This window comes from Grammomys surdaster, unplaced genomic scaffold (genome assembly GCF_004785775.1).
Source record: "Grammomys surdaster isolate TR1022 unplaced genomic scaffold, NIH_TR_1.0 367, whole genome shotgun sequence".
Taxonomy (NCBI): domain Eukaryota; kingdom Metazoa; phylum Chordata; class Mammalia; order Rodentia; family Muridae; genus Grammomys; species Grammomys surdaster.
The window spans coordinates 2,565,100-2,586,853 of NW_021604786.1; the positions used below are offsets into that span (position 1 = coordinate 2,565,100).

Sequence of the window (21,754 nt, forward strand, 5' to 3'; positions counted from 1 at the left end):
GAACACGTGCATGTGCCCATGTGCGAGTATACACACATTTGCACACACATGTGCATAGCTGGTGCAGACTTTACATTGGAGCATTTTGTCAGCTTCGTCTTCCAGGACTTTCCGGTTCTCTTGATGATCTGAGAACGGGACTCTGTCACTTGCTTCATGTCTTCACGACTAGGAAAGGAGGAGAGAAAATGTGCCTCCCCAGTCCTCACCTTGTCTGTTCTCTACTGAGATGCCTTCAAAACTTAGTAAACTACACACAATCTCAACGGCATTGCTGTTGTGACGTCTAAGGTCAAACATCGATTGACCATGTATGTTGAGCTTTTATTTTTATTATTAATTTTTGGATATAGAACCATGTTAGGTAGTTCGAGCTAGCCTTGTACTGTGTAGGCCAGGCTGGCCTTGAACTCAAGATCATGCTGCATTGATTTTTTTTTTCCAATGCTGGTGTTACAGGGGTCTGCCAAGGTGACTGGTCACTGTGTGAATGAGAGATAGAGGCTCACCTGGCGTTGGCAAAGCACTGGAAACCCCACTGCAGCCTCTTGTATCTTACTTGAGGTATTATTGTCAAGATGGGCCGTGGACTGTTCCTTGAATGTAACTTAGACTTTCTCATAAGCTTATAGGCTTTGTCTGACCCCAGTCTTGTCTACTGACAAACTCTTTATTTTTAAAAATGATTCCCTTTGAATTTGAGGCGACCAGCCTGGCTCTGAACCCACGGATTAGCTCAGGCCAAGCTTGAACTCCTGCCGTCTTCCTTCCTGGCCTCCTGAATGCTGGGTTCATTGATCCTTAGCAACACATTTGGCACACTGCGTTGTTTTTGAAAGTCCGCCTCAGCTGCCCTCATCCGGCGGGTCTGGAAGCCATCCTGGGATGTGCTCTGGGTCTCCAGCGTCACTTGCTAGGGCCCTGGGCCACATGTGGCATTCATGTGTTATCAAATGTCCCTGTCATTTTCTCTTCCGATTTCTGGCTGGGATCCTATGCAAGAACGCTCATTAAATTTCATTTCAAGATGAGTACATTTGGGTAACAGAGCTCTAAGGTCACGCTTCAGGGTCGTGGTTAGCAGACCCTCTTCCGGAAGATGGGAAATCAGGCCTCTGTCATCCTTAGTGGACTAAGTTTATTTCCAGTTTATTTTGCTTAATGTTACTCAGAGTCCAATGGCACAGAAACCCCGTGCAACCTTGGCATCACCCTCATTCATCTGCACAGCACTCTCACCTGCTCACAACCCCCTTCACAGCTGGACAAAGAGTACAGTCCCCTTGTGTGGGAAAATAATACCTCAGTGGAGGTGGAAGTCCCGGAGGCTTCCATGCTCTGCGGGTCCCACATGCAGGAGGAGGTCTAGGGTTCTGACAGCCTGGAGGCTTTGGCGTCAGCAGGCCCCAATGACATGAGGAAGTCCTTGGTTCCAAAAGGGTTTATTGTCATGGCGGATGGTGGATGGATTTGGGTGTACCCTTGTAAAACTCAGGGCAGTCTCGAGTTAAATAGGGAGGGAGAAAGGGGATCTGGGGAGGAATGCTTAATTTGCTCCGCCCTCTGGCCTTCATTAATATGTAAATCCCTAGGGCCTGAGGCCTCTAGTCACGCCCTCTACCTGTGCACTTTGGGAGGACCTGTAATGGCCTACATGACTGAACAATGTATGTCTATGGAGACTAGATTGCTTTTCAGGACCCTGGGTTCTGGGGGCGCAGCCAAACTCCTGCCAGTTCTCACGTAGAGTCTCGGGATTCTAGGCCCATGCCCAGCCATGAACCAGGATAACCTTACGCAGTCCCACACCCTTGTTATGCCTTCAATCTGACATGTCCTTCAGAGGCTCATGTGGTGAGCGCATGGTCCCCAGCTGACAGTGCCATCCAGGAAGGTTCTGAAACACAGTGAGTGTCCTACTTAGTTGAAATAAGTCACTGGGGCCCCTTCTGGAAAGCCCTGCTTCCTTTGTGACTCCATGCTTCCTGGTCTCCCATAATATGAAGAATCCTGTCAGTTACTCCTAGTGCCATAACCCGGTTGTCCACTCTGCCTCTCCTTCCACGGTGGACTGAGATCTTCTGAAACCATGAACCAAAGTCTTTCCTTGCTGAAATCATTTCTGGCAGGTCTTCACAGTGATTCTGGGTAACCATGGTAATCCACCAGGTAATTGAAGGTACCAGCATCCCAAATGACCTTTGTAACCTGACAGTGTTCAGTATGTCTTTTTAAATACATAGTCGATGAGTGTTTTGCTTTAATCTCTGTTGTTGACCTAGAGAGTCAGTTGGGGGTTCAGGTGTATTTGGGGCCAATAGTTTTGTTTCCTGCATCGGGTAGGACAGAGCTTAGGGCAAGGGAGGGATTTGTTTGTTGGTCGTAGCCTGGTACTAGTGCCATATTTTAAGGGCGTGTGACTTCTTAAGGAATCCTATATTGATCATGTTCTCAGCCTCTTAAGCTCTCTCATGCCTGACCTAGCCTCTCCCTCCTCGTTGTACTCGGAAGCCCAGTCTATGTGCTTTCTACCCAAGTATTAGAAATAACATTTAAAGAACCCAGGCATCCTTCCCTCTCCCAGGAACATGCAGGGAGATGTAATGGAGAATCCTGGTCATGCTGGTCACTGTCAAAGCCCCAGCCCTGACTACAGAAGTATAGCCTGATCCAAAGGGCAAGTCTACTGCTGCGTGGTTTCAGGACAGTCTGAGGATTTCCATCTGCTTTCCATTGTCTGGAGTCTGTTAAGTGAGTTGTCATCATCCTCACAGTGTTTGGGTTCAGTCATCAAAACGGAAGTATAGAGTTACCTGCGTATTCTGTGTTCAGGTTTACTAAGTTGCTGGCAGACCTTCCTTCTGCAAAGACTGTATGACGTGAGTGAGTTTATGTTACATAATTTCTTTCCTAGTGGAAAATAGCTGAAGTCATTGGAAGGTAACTAAGTACTTTAAAGGACACTTAAAAATTGGATTAAGTGTTATTGAATTTATACTGATTTTAAATCTGATGAAATTTCTACTTGGAAATAAGTTTTAAGAATAACATAGTGATATTCAAATATAACTTTAGTCCTTGGGGAGTGGAGACAGGAGGATTGGGAGTTCAAAATTGTCCTCAGATTCATAGCAAGTAGAGGGCTAGCCTGGGCTACATGAGACTCATATCAATCACTCAATCAGTTAATCAAGAAAGAGTTTTATAGTGTTGCTCATTTGACTAAAGATTGTTTGATAAATGTGTGTGCACGTGTGTGTTTCCTTCATTCGGTGTAGCTGAAGCAGACTTTAGTGAGTGTAGAATTAATCCAACCTAAAAAAAGAAAACAAAAGCAAACAAACAAACAAACAAACAAACCATCTACATGCCCCCAGAAATATTCTGTGAGAATAAGTGAAGCGTTCAATAGCTGATATAAAAAGATTAGGATTATGGGAGTTTGATATATATATATATATATATATATATATATATATATATGATTACTTATAAATATTAAAAATCTTTCAAAGCTTTTTTTGTCTAAGGTAAAAGATAATTACCTATGGAAAACAAAGGACCGAGCCCAGGGCCTCATATGTCCTAGACAAGCGCCGTTCTTCTGAGTTCTATCCTTGGCCCCCGGCATTCCATTCTTAAACAGTGAATGAGGCAAACTTTCAGAGGAGTTTCACGTGCCTTCCAGTGATGGAGAGTGAGTGTGTCCTCCGTCCATTCTCACATTAGCGATCTGAAGCCTAAACTCCCACGGCATGCCTCTCTAGCTACACAACAAATGGTACCTCTCAGTTTGAATGTGGAAAAACTCTCCTCTTGAAGAGTGAAGAAGATCCACCAGAAATGCTAATTGCCTCGGAGAGACTCTCGGTTCTTTGTGCAGGGACCACAGAGGCTGGAAGGAGGGCATCGGATTCCTTGGCACTGGAGAAGAGTGGGTCTATGTTGCCTGACACGGGTGCTGGGAACTGAACTCTGATCCTCTGGAAGAGCAGCGGGTGCCCTCAACCATCACTGGGTCTTTGGTGTTAAGTGTGAACAGGTGTGATGTTGACATAGATTCCATCACAGCTTTCCCGCCTCTTGGGCTTTGTCTTTGGAAATGTAGGAAATGCTCATTTTATTGAGTATATTATACTTTCATGTGGTTCACCTTACACGTGTATAAGTGGATTATCATGAGAAAAAAGAGAGTATTTTTTAAAAACAATTTGGTGAGCAGATGGGGAAAAAATGTTGAACTTCATGAACATGTAGTTGCAGGGTAGAAAACTCAAATGAGGCCGTTACCCATGGCTGGGTACCACAGATGGGAACTTGGGCAATGGCTGTTCGGATGTGTGTTGTCCAGAACAGGGTCGTCTACATCATCAGCCTTCAGGATTTTCTCAGTAAATTAAGGAAAGAAAAACTCAATTAAAAGGTTTTATTGGAAAGAACAGTTTCTTTCCTGCTAGCCACCAGCCCCTGACAGAAACTGGTCTCTGTTTTTATTGTTGTTTTTAAATTAAGTTCTACCTTCCCAAGAATTCCATTGTTTTATATATATTTAGTTTGCTCAGAGGCTGGATTTGGATCCAGGCATCCTCTCTTTCACTCTCTGCCGTATCCTTTGAGGCCGGGCCTCTTGCTGAATTGGACGGTGCTTTGGCTGGCCTGGCTTGATAGTGAACCCTCAGGAGCTACTGGTGTTCCCTACCACCGACAGAAGTGCTGGGGTTACAGGCATACACAGCATACGCAGCCACGCCTGGCTTTTCAATGTGACATTTAAACAGAAGCACACCATGCTGGCTAGTTTTATATCAGCTTGGCATGCCCTAGAGTCATCTGAAAGGAGGGAGCCTCAATGGAGAAAATGTCTCCTTAAGACCCAGCTGCAGGGTGTTTTCTTTTTCTTTTTCATTAATTTATTTATACACTTTATATCCTGATCTTAGCCCCCCCTTCTCTCTTCCAAGACCCACTCTCCTGCCATATCCCTCTGTTTCTCAGTGAAGAGGGGGACCCCTGTGGGTACCAACCCGCCCTGGCACATTCAATCCCTGTAGGACTAAATGCATCCTCTCCCACTGAGGCCAAACAAGGCAGTCCAGCTAGGGGAAGGGGATCCACAGGCAGGCAGCAGAGTCAAAAACAGCCCCTGATCTAGTTGTTAGGGGACCCACATGTTAGGGGACCAAGCTGCACATTTGCTACAAATGTGTAGAGGGCCTAAGTCCAGGCCCTGCATGCATTTTGGTTGATGGTTCAGTTTCTGTCCAACCCCCATGAGTCTAGGCTAGTTGACTCTGTAGGTCTTCTTGTGGTGTCCTTAACCTCACCCCCAGTTCTTTCTCCCCGTATTCCACAGAACTCCCAAGCTCCACCTGATGTTTGGCTGTAGGTCTCTACATCTGCTTTCATTGGCTGAAGGGTGGAGCCTCTCAGAGGATAGTCATGCTAGGCTCCTGTGTACAAGCTTTGCAGAGTATCGTTAACAGTGCCAGGTTGACTCTCTCACATGGGATGTGTCTCAAGTTGAGCCATCCATTGGTTGGCCATTCCCTCAGTCTCTGCTTCATCTTTATCCCCTGCATAGGCAGGGTAGATTTCAGATTGAAGGTTTTATGGGTGAGTTGGTGTCCCCGATCCCTCCACTGAGAGTCCTGCCTGGCTACAGGAGGTGGCCACTTCAGTCTCTATATCCACTCTCTGGTAGGAATCTCTGGTAGGGTCACACCCATAGACTTCCAGTATCCTCTCCAGTCTCAGGCCTCCAGCTTGTCCCAGAGATATCCCCTACCTCAGTTTCCCTTCTCTCTCCTAGTTCTCTCATCCCCCACCCCCAACCTCTGTTCTCCCTACCCCAGTTCATCAAAGTCAGTGAACCGCCCTATCCCAGGTCTCTAACTGGTACCAGAGATGCTCTTGCACCCAGCTCCTAGCCCTCTCTCCCCCTGCTCTTCTCACCCCTGATCCCCACCCTGTTCTCCTCCTCCCCCTCCCCCCAAGTTCCTTCCCTCCATTCACTTCAAATGACTATTTTATTTCCCTTTCTGAGTGAGGTTCACACATCCTCCCTTGGCCCCTCCTTGTTACTTAGCTTCTTTGGGTCTGTGGATGGTAGGATGGTTATCCTGTACTTTATGGCTAATACCCACTTATAAGTGAGTACATACCATACATGTCCTTTTGGGTCTGGGTTACCCCACTCAGGATGATACTTTCTAGTTCCATCCATTTGCCTGAAATTTTCATGATGTTCTTGTTTTTAGTAGCTGAATAGTATTCCATTGTGTAAATGAACCACATTTTCTTTATCCATTCTTCAGTTGAGGGACAATGACTGGATTGTTTCCAGTTTCTGGTTATTTCGAATAAAGCTGCTACGAACATAGTTGAACAAGTGTCCTTATGGTATGATTGAGTATCTTTTTGGGTACATGCTCAGGAGTGGTGTAGCTGTGTCTTGAGGTAGAACTGTTCCCAATTTTCCGAGAAACTGCCAAATTGGTTTTCAAAGTAGTTGTACAAATTTTTGCAGTCCTACCAGCAGTGGAGAGGTGTTCCCCTTGCTCTACATCCTCGCCAACACATTCTATCACTTGAGTTTTTGATCTTAGCCATTCTGATGGGTGTAAAGATGGAACCTCAGAGTCGTTTTGATTTGCATTTTGCAGGGCATCTTCTTAATTAGTGATTGATGGGGGAGGGCCCAGCCCATTGTGGGAGGGGTCAACCCTGGGCTGGTGGTCTTGGGTTCTATAAGAAAGCAGGCTGAGCAAACTGAGGAGCAAGCCAGTAAGCAGCACCCCTCCATGGCCTCTGCATCAGCTCCTGCCTCCAGGTTCCTGCCCTGTTTGAGTTTCTGCCCTCACTGCCTTTGCCTCACTGTTCTATCTATGGAACTGTGAGTGAAATTAACCCTTTCCTTGCCAAATTGCTTTTGGTCATGGTGTTTCTTCACAGCAATAGTAACTGTGACTAAGACACATACAGTAGTCCTCAGTCACCATTTTTCAAAAATCTTCAGAGATTCATCTGGATTCTTAGGTATATATATCATCTGCTTATTTTTGTTCTTTCTAAAGTAATGCCACTCCCTGGTGACTAAGCATTCAAAAGCACATGAGCTTGTGGCAGTCATTTTTATTTAAATCACCACAGAGATTTAGGTGCATCGAGTCAATTCTAGTTGGAAAAAAAAATCCCTAACCTGATAATCCAAAATCATAAATGCTACCAACCAAATATTTGTTGTTGTTTTTGGTGACAGATGCTGTCATGACTAATCTTCGGTTGTCAGTGTGAGTCAAAAATAAACCCTTTCTTCCTTAAGTTGCTTTTTGTTAAGGCAGCAAAAAAGTAAGAGAGGTGCTGAGCTAGAAAATATATATACCAAACGAGCATCTCTATTGAAGAACAGTCCACCTGTGCTCACAAATAGCTATTTCTCTTTTCCTTCAGGACCTTGAGGTGGGGAACTTGTCAGCTTTGTTGCTGATGGAGCAGGCTTTGAAATACGTTGCTATGGCTACCGTGATTGCAGCGCAGAGGCCACGTTAAGCTGAGTGGCAGCGATTTGGGGGGGGGGCATTTCATGCCACTTCCAGACAGCAGCAGCCCCACCCCACTCCCCTGTATTTTTTAGAGCCTTTATCCTCAGGTGCAGGGAAGGGGTTGGGAGTGGGGGATGGGAATCTTCCCTTTCAGGTTCCCGGGATTTAAGAAAGCAGCTTGGTTAGTTTGTTGCCTCTCATAAATACTTTTAACATCATTTAAAGCAAGAGCAATTTTGATAGCATCTCTTTGGCGCTAAGTGAGAGCTTTTGTGACTGTGAGCCTCACCAGAAGTGTCAAAGTCCCATTTCACTTTAGACTTTTTGGCTAGAGAAAAGGAAGCTCGTGAGTTTTGATCTGTGTTCCCTGTTACAGAGGGATGGAGGGATAGACATAGGTGGTCTAAGAGGATCTCATATAAAACCTGTTTATAGCAGTAGGGTCGACTGGTGTCTTAGTGTTTCATTGCTGTGAACAGACACCATGACCAAGGCAACTCTTATAAGGGTAACATTTAATTGGGGCTGGTTTACAGGTTCAGAGGTTCAGTCCGTTATCATCAAGGTGGGAGCATAGTAGCATCCAGGCAGATATGGTGCAGGAGGAGCTGAGAGTTTTACATCTTGACCCACAGGCAGCAGAAGGAGACTGTGTACCACATTGGAGGTAGCTAGAGCATGGGAGACCTCAAAGCCCTCCCCTACAGTGACACACTGCCTCCAACAAGGCCACACCTCTATGGGCCAAGCAAGCATATGATTCTATTGGGGACATACCTATTCAAACCACCACAACTGCATAACCAGATATATCTGTACCTTAATATACTTAATAAAATAAAAAAAAGTACTGTTAGAATGAACAGAAAGAAGTGGTAAGAAAGAAAGGAGCGAACTGGCACCGGCACTTGCCTCAGAAATATCTGTAACGATCTGGTACTTACAGCCTGGGTTGTTTGTAGAGACCTCATCTTTGGAAAAAATTGTTCAGATCAGAAATACATGAAGTGGCAGAGGAAGAAAGGATAGACTTCCGCTTTAGTGACACTGTGGAAATGAGTGCCAAGCTTTGGCTTGGTGGCAATTGTGGCATCCCCTCTGGATTATGACCGCAGATCTGCAGCCAAGCATTAATGGTGACCGGATTCACAAATGACACAGTAGATATAAGGAGTAAAGGTGTGGTACTCCCTGGGGCAAAGTTGGTGCTCCCGGGGCAAAGTTAGTGCTCCCCAGGGCAAAGGCAATGCTCCTTGGGGCAAAGGCAGTGCTCCCCAGGGTAAAGGCTATGCTCCCCAGGGTAAAGGCAGTGCTCCCCAGGGCAAAGGCAATGCTCCTCGGGGCAAAAGCAGTGCTCCCCGGGGTAAAGGCAGTGCTCTCCAGGGTAAAGGTAGTGCTCCCCAGGGTAAAGGATGTGCTCCTCAGGCTGTTCACGATAGGAGCACTTGTCAAAAGCAGAGTAACTTAAGTTTAGGCTTTATGATAAAATTAATATATGCTCCTCCTGTGGTTCTAGGGGAGTCAACTTGAAAATTTTATTTTGATGGATATGGTGACTCTTTCTTGAGGCATCTGCAGGGCCAAGGCTGGATGAAGGGAAGCAGAATCAAGACACATAAGATAAAGAAGTGTGGTTCTCCTCAGGGGGAGAGGAAGGACAGGCACTTCTAGCCAGACTTGGCCTGTTTGAGTTTGTCTAGGGTTAGGTCCTGCATAGTAGATTTTCCTTCCTCCTTCTGTTCTTACATCTTTCATTATTTTACTTTTGAGATTATAATATAGTTACATCATTTCTTCCCACCAAACCCTCCAATACATCCCCTCCTTTCTCTTAAATTCATGGCCTCTTTTTCAGTAATTGTTGATATATATACTATATACATCTAAATTTTATATATATATATGTATATGTATATATATACACACACACATATATATAAATGATGTGTATATATATGTATAAACACATATATGATGTGTGCATATACATATATACATATATAATATACATTATTATTACATACATAATACATATGTATATTATATATGTAGTATATTTGAAAAATATTGACATGCTTAGATCAGACATATATATACATATATATATCAACATGTAGTAAAATAAATATATACACATATACATATATACATGTGTGTGTAAGTGTATGTTTTCAGAGCTGACCATTTGATACTGCATAAATAATTAGCATTGTGCTTCCCTGGGGAAGACTATTTCTCCCACTGCAATCTCCGCAATCCATAGTTGCCTGTAGTTCGTTGTCTGGGGCTGAGGACTCTTTCCCTTGCCCATGTCTTTGGTTGTTCTTGTTCAGTTAACATTTGGGGGTTCATGTTGGTAAGACTTGATGGTATAGTTTCTGACATCCTAGGAGACACAGTCTCACAGCACGCTCCCTGGTCCTCTGGTCCTCTGGTCCTCTGGCCCTCTGGCCTTTACAGTTTTCTGCCCTCTCTTAGGAAGTAGTTTGCCCTCTCTCTTCAGGATTTTTAAAAATGAGATGCATTTTCAAGGATTAAAAAGAACTTTCAAAGGTTTTTTTTTCTTTCCATCTCCCTCTCCCTCCATCCTTCCTCTGTCCTTCCTCCCTCTACCTTTTTAAGACAAAGGTCAGGAGGAAGATAGGAACTTCACTTACTGGAAGAACAGATCTGCCTTTCAGTGTGTGAGTTGGGTCTTTTTAATTTAGCCTCTGAGGAGATGACGTGGCAGAGAGTTGACTTAGAGGCAAAGCCGGGGCTGAGGAACATACCTGACCCTTAGCTCTATAGGCCAGGGTTAGAGGTCAGTTTATGTCCCTTTTCTCCCTCCCCCCTTTGTGTGTGTGTGTGTGCCCATGCACACATATACCAGGTGTTCAGTCACTGCATCCCGGCTTAGTGTAAATGACATTTTTAGAGCATTATATATTAAACACTGCCAGCAGACAGTTTATACAGAGTCAGCGTTTTATGGTCTTCCACTTTTTAAGAAAACACACAAGTGTGAAGACTAGATGTATTTTTTTTTTTTGTAAAAAAAAAGTTCTCCTGGAAGATTCCCTCAGTCTTTTTAGTTTAGTTTGGAAGAGGTCTTCCCTCACTACAGGGCTCAGATGCCACGGTGTCTTGGGCCAGGTGCACCAACTTATGTAATCGGGAATTTTCAATCTGTCTGTCTGTCTGTCTGTCTCTCTGTCTGTCTGTCTCTGTCTGTGTGTGTGTGTATGTGTGAGAGAGATATCTTTGAACATCACTGAACGAGCTTCGAAGTTAGCTGAAAACTTGCATGTACCACTCATTTTCCACCGCCCCAGATGAGTTCAGTGTTTTGAGTGTCACCTTTAGGTTTTCCCATGAATGAAGAGTCTTGCAATTCACTGGTCCCGTTGGACTTCCCCGCATCCTTTCTGCTCTATGGAAGGTACATTTTTGGAAGACCTTGATGTAGATGGACCTGCCATGCAAAGTCTCCCCAGTTAGGAAAACCCAGCTTTGTTGATGCTGCTAATCCCTCAACCCGGTGGTCACTCTTATTCATGCACATTGCTTGCGTTGGGCTGGTTACAGTACCTAGGAATTATGAAAGTAGCTTTCCCCCTACCCCTGCTCCTAAAATGGGTGTGTGTATCTTGTTGAGTATGGTTACGGGTCAGACTGTAGAAGAGTCTAGAAACTGAAGACGGGACTTACCCTGAGTTCTCTTAGTACCCCACGAACTGTGGAGCTCTAAGTCAAGATAATGCCTATGCATTTATGTGAAGGAACGCCATGTTAGAATTTTATAAATTTTAAAATGAATACAGCTTAGAAAAAGCTGTGTGTTATCGAGAGGATAGTTGACAGTGCCTATTATAAAGAAAATCACTTCTGCACGGTAATGAGCTTGCTTCTGTACTGAGAACGGAATTGCATCTCTGAGAGTATGACAGTAGTTTCCCTAACATGTAGAAAGAAGTAGGTAGTTGTTAGTGCAACTAAACGGAAGATTTTAAAATAGTATATAAGCATGTGCTTGCCCTGTCTAAAGTCCCTACAAGAGTTGGTTTCGTGAGAGTGGCGTTTTAGCTTGTAGTGAGTTCTAGAAATCCAGCTTATAAGTTTTAATTAGTAGAATGACTTGGCTTTGTTCTCTGGAGATTAATATTTAGTCAAACTCACTGATGCCTGTCATAATTTGTCACTGCTGGTGTTTGGAGAGAAGGATCGAGGGGGGGGGTGTCTTGATTTAATTAAAAACTTTTGTGCCTGATAGTAGAAATGAAAGCTGTCAACTGTCTTCCTAGGGAAATCCATAAAAATGTACCAATGGCACGTGGTGTGGTATGTGCTACAATTATGTACTGCTTAGATTTCAGAGAGTCTCCAGAGCATGAAAAACAGCAGTCAGAATCCCCTTTTATGTATGAAAAAAACTCCTTTCATGAAAGTCTTGTTTATTTCATGTATGTGGTTCTTTTGCCTATAGATATGTCTGGGTGCCATGTGTGTACAGTGCTCGACTAGGCCAGAGGAGGGTATTGGACCCCAGGAACTAAAGTTGCTGGTGGTAGTGAGCCACCATAGGAGTGCTGGGAATCGAACCCAGGTCTTTTACATAAGCAGCCAGTGCTTTTATCCACTGAGCCATCTCTTGAGTTCCTTTAGCTGTCCACAGGGAGACTCTCAACAATCCACACCCACTGCTTTCCGTCTGTTCTTTGCCATCTGATTGGTTTAGCTCTTGCTATCTGGATTATTGCTATTATATGGCCAGCCAGTTGCCCCTCCTGATGACGTATGCCTATAAAACCCCACTATATTTTAAAGCTGACAGACCAGGGATCATCACGCCCTATACTAGGTCTTCTGGATTTGTGGGTTCCACCAACTTTGAATGGAAAGATACTTGTAAAAATGACATCTGTTCTGAATGGGACTATTCTTGCTTGTCATCAATCCATAAACAATAGAGATCTTTATGGTACGTTGGACATAATAAATAACGGATGACTTAGTGTGGAAGGTAACTGTGTGTACATTTTACACAAATGATGTGCATTTTTATATCAGAGTCTTGAACATCTGTGAGCATGGGTGTCCGTGAGGACTCTGGTACCCATTCTTCATGGATACTGAGGGTTGACCAGCATTTCTGTATTTGTGGAGCTGCTGGACAGAGCTCTAGGTGTAATCATGCCAGACTTAGAAGTTTCATGACTGGCCACGGGTTTCTCTGAACATTTGTATTCATGTAGTGATTTGTAACAGACAAGATTGGAGCTCAGTCTGTAGCCATGCTGCTGGGAACCCGTCAGGGATCGGTTTAGTCAACTAACAAAACTAGTGTGTATGAGATCTGTACACCACAGGGGCTGTGCGTTGGCATTCTGTGTAGATTTGTCCTGTCCTTTGTTCAACACTTGGCAACTATAGCCCTGGTCACCTGATGCTACTTTGCTTGCCATTGACAAATCAATTCTTCCCACTCTCTGCATGTGCATTGTATGTTTGGAACTAGGGGTTGGAACTCTTTGTGGTGTGACAATTATCCCCAGCCACCCCTGGGTTACTCCACTAACGGAATATTGAGGAACTGTCTGTTTGCCCTCAGTTACTTCGGTGTTGGTGAGGGAAGGGTCTCAGAGTTTGCGATTTCTGAATGGCCTCCTGGTCTGTGGTATCCTTTTCCTCCTTCAGCCTCCAAGCCAGGCAGGAAGGGACTGCATGGTCTTGTTTCTGTCTCGACGCAGCCTCATACTCTGCTACACAAATTCTGAATCCTGTTTTCCTCAACTGCAGATAGGTTTCAAATATCATATATATTTATGAGGTTATTATATGGAGCACATGTAAGAAGCGGGTGTATGACAACTATGAATGCAAGAGACAGTGGTGGCTTTGAAGTTCCAGAAGGATGAAAGGTATTTCTTGGTTTAAAATAAAACTAGTAGGACCCACTATGTCCCATTATACATAATAATAATGATAACATATGTCCCATACATATACACATATGCATATGTACACACATATGTGTGTATGTATATGTATGTATATATGTGTGTATATATGTATGTATATATGTGTGTATGTATGTATGAATATATGTATATGTATGTTTGTATATGTATGTATATATATGAGTGTATATGTATGAATATATATATGTATATGTATCTATGTATGTATAGTATATATGTATGTATATATGTATGTATATGTGTGTATGCATATGTATATGTGCACATATGTATGTGTGTGTATATATATGCATATACATTATACATATACATAATGTCCTAGCAAAATAAACATCTTAAGCTTTCAGACAACCCTCCGGAGAGAGTTTACTGTACCTTCCTCATCTCTTGCTTGGCTTCCTTCATGGCGGCATGAGTAAAACTAACTCTCACTTCCTATATGACACAACCAAGGAAACACCCAGCCTCCTTCATGAGGGTAGACTGCTTCTTTACTGATACGTGAGCCGTACATGGCAGATGAGCTGCTCTTTCCGAGAAGCAGGCTGTAGGTGGCCCCCATCTGGTAGCCATTGGGTGAGTGTTCAATGGATTAGAGGAGAAGTTTACAGTTAGCGAGTCCAGTGTTCGTTTCCTGGCTGGAGAATGCAGATTTCAAGTAAAGTCAGGGTAAATGTCACTTGCCTTGGGTTGATCTCAGGTGCTGATTACTCTTGCCTAGGAGACTCTGGTGAAATAAACATGTTAGTAGACTGACTGTTTTGGGTTTGGCATGGGATCCCTTCACCTGTAACCTATTATCCTGTAATTGCCGCAAACCTGCAAACCGTGTAGTTTTGGGATGCCTCTTTTCTTGTGGCGTACAAATTGGAACTTCGCTGGAGACGTGAAATCTATGAACATTGCAGACAGGGCTGGGATTGTTTGTGTAGAACTTGGTGAGATCGTACTTGCTCGTTTTGGTTTAACTTTAGCGGTCTATTTTAGGCAGATAAAATTATATAAACAGTTTGTTGTAAATCTCTGAAATTTAAAAAAAATGGTGGAAATTTTCCAGACAGATGAAAAATTTCCAACGTAAATGGGTACCGTCCCTTCCCATCTAAATCTCTCTTCAACCCCCACATAAACTACAGCCCAACAAAAACATGTAATTTCATATTGATTAAGGATCCTTACAGTATAGAAAAAGGGAACATTAGTCCCGGGGGATGGAATGTTAACCCTTGTTCATAAAAGTTTGAACATGAGCATTTTTTTTATCTGCATTCCTGATATTATGGACTGGACCCAAACCCATGGCTGGCTAGGTCATGGGACCTAGGGAGGAATTTGGCACTCTTATCTTGCCATTATCCTGCTAAGTGGATGTAGTAATAAACTGCCTCTCTCCTCATCAGTCAGAGAACCTTTTTATTTATTTATTTTTTTGCAGCGAATAGTGATTAATACAGAAACCTACAACTTGTTAGCTTTTAGAGGACAAGAGACAACAGAGTGTACATCTTTCTACATGGGACTGCTACACCACACACCCTACCCCTCAGGGCTCATCCATCATTGTGAAAGTGGAGGCAAAAAGGCTATAAGAGGCAGAAATATCAGGTGTCTGCACTGAAGCAGTATTTGCTGGTCATGGCAGGGCTGTGGTCCATATTAACTCATATAGCAGCTGTGACTGCACGCACACGATCTATACACGGTCAAGCCAGGCGGCATCACACTGTCCATGCTGGAGGAGCTTATGGAGTCCCATCCCTAGCTGAGGAGCTCTTGGGAACTGCAGATGGAGAAGGGTGGCTCAGTTTCCTGTTTTCCTCAGGGATGCAGCCCCTGAAAGGCTGCCCAGGCTCCCATAGGAGATCCTCCATGCATACATAGGCAGCACTAAGAGGACTCAGGGTTTAAATAAGAGAGCCCATGAACTTGGGAGGGAGGAGGTGATGGGGTAGAGAAGGAATTGGGGGGTTGCCCAAAACACACATGTATATATAAAATTTACAATCAGTAGAAAAGGGCTGGAGAAGATGGCTCAGCGGTTAAGAGCACTGACTGCTCTTTCAGAGGTCCCGAGTTCAATTCCCAACAACCACATGGTGGCACACAACCATCTGTAACTGGGACACAATACCCTGTTCTGGTGTGTCTGAAGATAGCTCTAGAGTACTAAAATAAATAAATCTTTTTAAAAAAATAGAAAAGTAAAATAAAAAGTACACCTATGAATTAGGAAGTGAAGGCAGGTAGTTTTGTGTATTTGTAGCATGCTTTCTCCAAATTTGGTTGCTTCATAGTGAAAGTTGATAGTTTTAGCAACAATATTTTTTGCTATAAATATTTTCTATCCATCAAATCTGATAGTAGCATCATCGAGTTGTGACTTGGTTATTCATACTCCATAAGTCATGAACACAGTAAGTCTAACAGAAACTTTAAAAGTTACTTATTCATATGGTTACATTGTAACTCTGGATGTCAGTCTTTGAACATAGCAGAGGACACCAGCTATGGATGTGTGTCAGGGCCACATCCATAGCCATCTTGTGATATATGTGGCCAGTCGGAAACAGGTTGGACTTGACTGCTGTAGGTGGACTTTTCAAAATCTCTTCTGTTGTCATAACCTAGAATATTTCTGTACGTCATACAGGAGCTAAAATATATTAGAAAAAAAATCCTTTAAATCTTCACGGTGTGCCAACCAGGCTGTTCCATACTTGTAATCCCAGGAGCCTACAACTTGAGGGGCTGAGGCAGAAGGATGGAGAATTTGAAGCCACTCTGGGCTACATGGCAAAATATTGTGTCAAAAATATAACCTAAGAAATGATTGAATGTTTACAGAAAATTATTCACAGTGTGATTTTTTTTCCTTTGAGTTTAGGTTTGAGGAAGATGGGAACAATATTAAGATTTTAAGAACATAAGCTCTTAGGGGCTCCAGAGATGGTTCAGTTGGTAAGATACCTGCCACACAAGTGTGAGGACCTGAGTTCGAGTCCCCAGCACCCAAGTAGAAAGCTGACTATAGTGACCAACATCTGTAACCTCAGGGCCCAGGGCTGTAGAAAAGAACATCATTGGACTTTTTTTTTAAAAAAAGATTTGTTTTATTTATATGAGTACACTGTAGCTGTCTTCAGACACACCAGAAGAGGGCATCGGATCCCATTACAGATGGTTGTGAGCCACCATATGGTGGCTGGGAATTGAACTCAGGACCTCTGGAAGAGCAGCCCGTGCTCTTAACCACTGAGCCATCTCTCCATCTCTGCATCTCTGGACTTTATTGGTCAGAAATTCTTCATACATTGGTGAATTCCAGGCTCCATGAGAGATCCTGTCTCAAGAAATAAAGCAGAGGGGCCAGCAAGTTAGCTCAGCAGGCAGAGGCGCTTGCGGCCAAGTCTGATGACCTGAGTTCTGTCCCAGGATGCAGATGATAGAAGCAAAGAGCAAACTCCTAAAGTTGTCATCTGACCTCCAGACACTCACCACAACTTGCCCACCATCCTTCGCATCCTACGCACATGAATAAAGTAAACAAAATATGGAGATTGATGGACAACATTTATTGTTGACCTTTGGCTTCCACAAGCGAGTGGCATGTGCATGCCTGCCCAGAGTCTATCTTGAACTCACTTTCACGTGTTTTTTTTTCCCCTTTAGTGCAGAGAGCAGTCTTTTTCTTTTTGTCCAAGGTTTTTGTGGCTTGGCATACTTCTGCGTTCTGTAGCTTAGCTGACACAATGGTATTTATAGTTTTATTTCCATAAGGAAGCAAGAGGCATTTTAGGCCGTTTCCCAACTCTGAGGTCGCTTTTCACCCGGCTGAGGACATCAATGTCCTCCTGGGGAGAGAGGTGGTCAGAATTAGCCACTTAATCCAATTAGTCCTTGGATGGAAATGGAACATTTTGGACAGAGTATTGACTTACATGTGAACCAAGGCTCACAGCAGGTTTCTGGGAAGTGACTTCCTGGTAATAACTAAACAACCTTAGGAAACACAGGAGACCCTCTTAGTAAAGAGAAGTAGGGACCTCCACCCACTACAAAGCCACACAATTTTCTTCCTAGTTCCATAATTTTAAAGGATACTTTTTTTTTTTAAATGTCTATAGAAGGTGAGGTGAAGTCAGCAGTTTGTTCTCTGGGCTTTGGCCATGTGGCACATAGAAGCTGGCACAGCAGAAGTCACAGAAGCAAACAACCAACCACAGAAGAAAGCGTAGAACCATTTTTTTTTTCTGAAAGTCACTTCAGAAATTGTCTTTTTTTTTTCCTTCTGAGACTAAGATGGTCATTTTCTTCCTAGGGGCTTCATATAGTAAATTTCTCTTCCATAGCTTCCTGACTTCGCCTCCTCCATTCCCCCTTTGGTCCATTTTGGAAACCTTTTTGTATAGCTTGCTGCGTACACATCCTTTGAGCTGTTTCTTGTGCTGGAGTCAGCTTCATCTCTGTGGCTCTTCTATGCACTGTGCCTACGGAGACTGCTTCCTGAACTCCTTCACCCTCCCCCCTTCTCATAGTTTTCCTGATTCCAATTCCACTGGGATACATTGGCCCTGCCATCCTTGAAGAGACTGACAAGTTACCCCATTCACTGATAAGCTCTTGAGGGGAAACTTCCGTCTGTAGAGGCAAAATAAGTTGTTCCGTCCTGCTGTAGCTTCTTACCTGATCATCAGTTATCAATACCAACGTGACACTCAGTCACAGGAGCCTGAAGGTCTTGGTTTGTGCCACGTCTTCAAGTCTGTTTGGGGCTTATCCATACACACAGATGGTAAGAGACCTAATCCTTCCTCATAGCACAAGTTGAGACCCAAAGCCTCTCTTGGGCTGACTGATTCTCTTCCACATGTCCTTTTGAATCTCCCCTGAGCACTCCTCCCATTGAGAGACTGTCTGCGCCCTTTCTGAGCTAGCTGGCTTCTTTACAGCCGTCAGCATCAGTAAGCATTTACTGGGTCAGGATTCCATTCATCTTTTCAAGTCCTTGTGACTGCTCAAGCAGTAGATACTACAAAAAATTTTCATGGATGGCAAATGAGACTAACTTGCCCCATATGATGTAGTCAGACTTGGCTGAGAATGGTACCTCACTCCAGGTAGGTAACTAAGTAAGGGCATTATCAGAGTCATTTGCCTAAACATACCTGGTGCTTGCTGTGTGCTCCTTTGAACTGTGAAATTGTAAACTGGGAAGGTAAGAGAATACTTGCTTGACATCAGGATAAGAGAGAAGGCAAGTACAGTAAAGAGTCGGGGTGATTCTGATTGGGTGACGGAAGGGCAGGAAGAATCTTTGAGCCAGGAGATGGCTGGAGGTTGATTGTGAGAAGGTCCTTGGACTAGAACAGCTGGGAAGAGAGACCAGTAGGTTCCCAGGTCCTGAACTGGTGAGGAAGGTAGGGGATATCATCTACTGGGCAGCCGGGAGGAGACATCTACTGGGCAGCTGGAGTAGAGACAGTTGAAAAGGATAGTATTTTTTATTTATTCATTTTTTTTGAAAAGGTTTGCTGTGATTCTACTCAGGAATATATGTACGTACATAGCCATATTTGGATGTAACAATAGTTAATGAAAAAAAAGAAGAGAGGCCATGAATTTTGAAAGAGCCAGGAGGCATACAGGGTGGGGGGCGGGGGAATGGGTTGGGAGAAAGGGAATGGGAGAAATGATGTAATTATATCATAATTGCAAAACCAAAAAGAAATGTATTTTTAAAAAGACAAGAAGATTTGCTTTTCTGTTAAGGTGTAGAGATGTGCACCTTATGTGTGCAGTGCCCGTAGAGATCAACAGAGGGCGTCAAATCCCCTTCAACCGGAGTTACAGATGACTGTGTGCTGCCACGTGGGTGCTGGGAACAGAACTCGGGCCCTCAGTAGGAGCAGCAAGTACTCTTCACCACTGAGACATACTTCCTTTTTCATTTTAATCTTTGAAATACTCCTGTAGAGAGAGTTGTTGGGCTTGGTTGCCACACTCTGTAACCCCAGAAGTTGAGAGGCAGAGGCATGAAGACTGGAGATTTGAGGTCAGTGTAAGTGAGACCTTGTCTCAAAACAACAAACAAAGAAATAAAACAATCCTCCAAAAAACAAAACAAACAAAACAAAACAAAAAAAACCACCCTCCCTTCCGCAAACAAACCCACCCAAACCCAAACAACACCAAAATCCAAAACCCATAACACAGAATTAATCAAATTAATATTGATGTCAACTCAGTTAATTAGCAAAGGTGAGACAGGCAGGGATCAGGTCTTAGAGGGTAAAGGAGATAGATTCCCATTTTTCTTCTGGATCAGATTAGTATATAGACCAAGCAAAGACAGTAGGGGCTTGGTTGTTGTTTTGTTGCTTTCAAGTAGAACTCTGTTTCCAAGAAAAACAGTAGTTGGGCCAAGTGACCATTAAGTACTACAAACAAGTCAGCAGCAGCATACAAGTGATGTTTGACCTCAGCGTCATGGACACAGTGGGGCTCTGGAGCATCTGAGGGCCCACTGGCCCAGTGCACAACAGGCAACTGTTGTCGGTGCCAGCCAAATGCTGCCACAAATTCCTTGTGCCGGATCCACCAACTTTTCCGGAAAATCAGAGATCTGAATTGCGATGCCAGGTTCTTGGATCTTCAAATGTTGGCCCAATCCCTAACACCCCTGACAGCAGACAGAACCTGTGGATAGGCTGCCAGCTTGAGACATTTGCTGAGAACTGTCTGGTGCTTGAATGAAGGAGACCTGCCTTAACTCTAAATCCATATTAGTAAATAAATCTCATCTTGCTCTTCCTGGTCTTTCTGTTGGGGGAGGGGGGAAAAGGTCTTGCTCTGAGTAATTCTTGAGTGCCGGTTTGCTTGGTGTTAGTTTGTTGCGTTTTCTCTTCTTGTTAGTCTGCTGCAGAGTTAGTTTTCTATTCCTGCTACAAACTGAACAGTCCTGTGGAATTGGCAAGGAAGGAAGGCTGTTTTGTCTCAGAGACAGACTCTGATTCCTTTCAGATTACTTATTGGCTTCGCTTGTGCTGTCGTCTGTGACTTCTGCCTCGTCATCACCACCTCCGCTTTTGACGCCTGCTGCCTGTCCTCCCTCACGCTATGTGCTAGGCTCCCTTTGGTTCCATGCCTTCTGCTGGTATTAGCTGCATATATGAGTGGGCGGAGCTATAGTGTAAACACTATCTTGGCCCACGGGAAGGATGACAGGAAATGGAGCGTTATAAAAGGATGCTGTGTTTAGAAGCATTTCATCAGTCTTAATGAAATACAAATGTGGAGAGAGAGAGACGGAGGGAGAGGGAGAGAGATATGTGTTTCATTTGGGGGGATGAGAGGAAATCTTCATTTAATATGGCTTAACTCATAGTTTTGTATTACAAAAGTCATGGCTGGTATATAGATGATGGTCCTGGGTGAATTTTATTCAGCACGAGCATCTCTGATGGTCCTGGTAACAAGCTGGGTTAATTGTCTCTGCACTTTTAGGTCTTGTTTCTGTTAAAATTCTGGAATCAGGGAGAGGACAACACAGACTTGGATACTCTCAATAGACTGAGGGCTTAGAAAAACACATCCCCTCTTCTCCCTCGAGCTTTAAAAAAGATGTTTGCATTGTTTTAAGCTGAGATCATCTTGTTGTATCAACACGAAGCTAGAGACATGAAAATAAGAATTTTTTTTTTGTACGTGTGAAAATCTTGTCTGTAAATACAAGTTCTTAATTGAATCAATATTTTTTCTCTTGATTCCTGACTCAGATCATGGAGGAGACAAACACGCAGATTGCATGGCCGTCCAAACTGAAGATCGGGGCCAAGTCCAAGAAAGGTAAATTTGGAAGGGGGAGTAGGTACGTTTGAAAAGTGAGCTTCCGGAATCGCTGAAGAAATAAGCCTCGGTTCTGTTCACCTTTGTCCTCAAGTGCTTGTGAAATAGCCGTATTTGAGGATGATTTTCATGATTAAAATAAATACGTGGCTTTGGGGCAGCAGAAAAAGTTTAAAGAATAATATTACAATAAAAATGCTACTGTAACAGTCTTCACAGTAACCTGTGATCTGAAGGATGTCTGTCAGATCAACAGCCATGAGGAGTGGCATAGTCTTTGTTTCCCTTGATAGATGTTAAGGTGGGTTTTTTGTTTTGTGTTTTGGTGGTGGTTGTTGTTTTATTTTTGTTTTTGTTTTTTTTTTGTTCCTATTGTTTTTTGTTGTTGTTTTTGTTTTGTCATGGCCT

General features: G+C 43.5%; 1 protein-coding gene across 2 annotated transcripts in view; it reads left to right on the forward strand.

Annotated features, from left to right (window-relative positions):
- Bicc1 (BicC family RNA binding protein 1) overlaps window positions 1-21,754 on the forward strand; it is a 240,523-nt gene that overhangs the window by 115,702 nt on the left and 103,067 nt on the right. For both annotated transcript variants that reach the window (XM_028780249.1, XM_028780250.1), the window contains exon 3: window positions 21,277-21,346. In XM_028780249.1, the coding sequence (XP_028636082.1) occupies window positions 21,277-21,346 (70 nt within the window). The remainder of the gene's footprint in view (window positions 1-21,276; window positions 21,347-21,754) is intronic.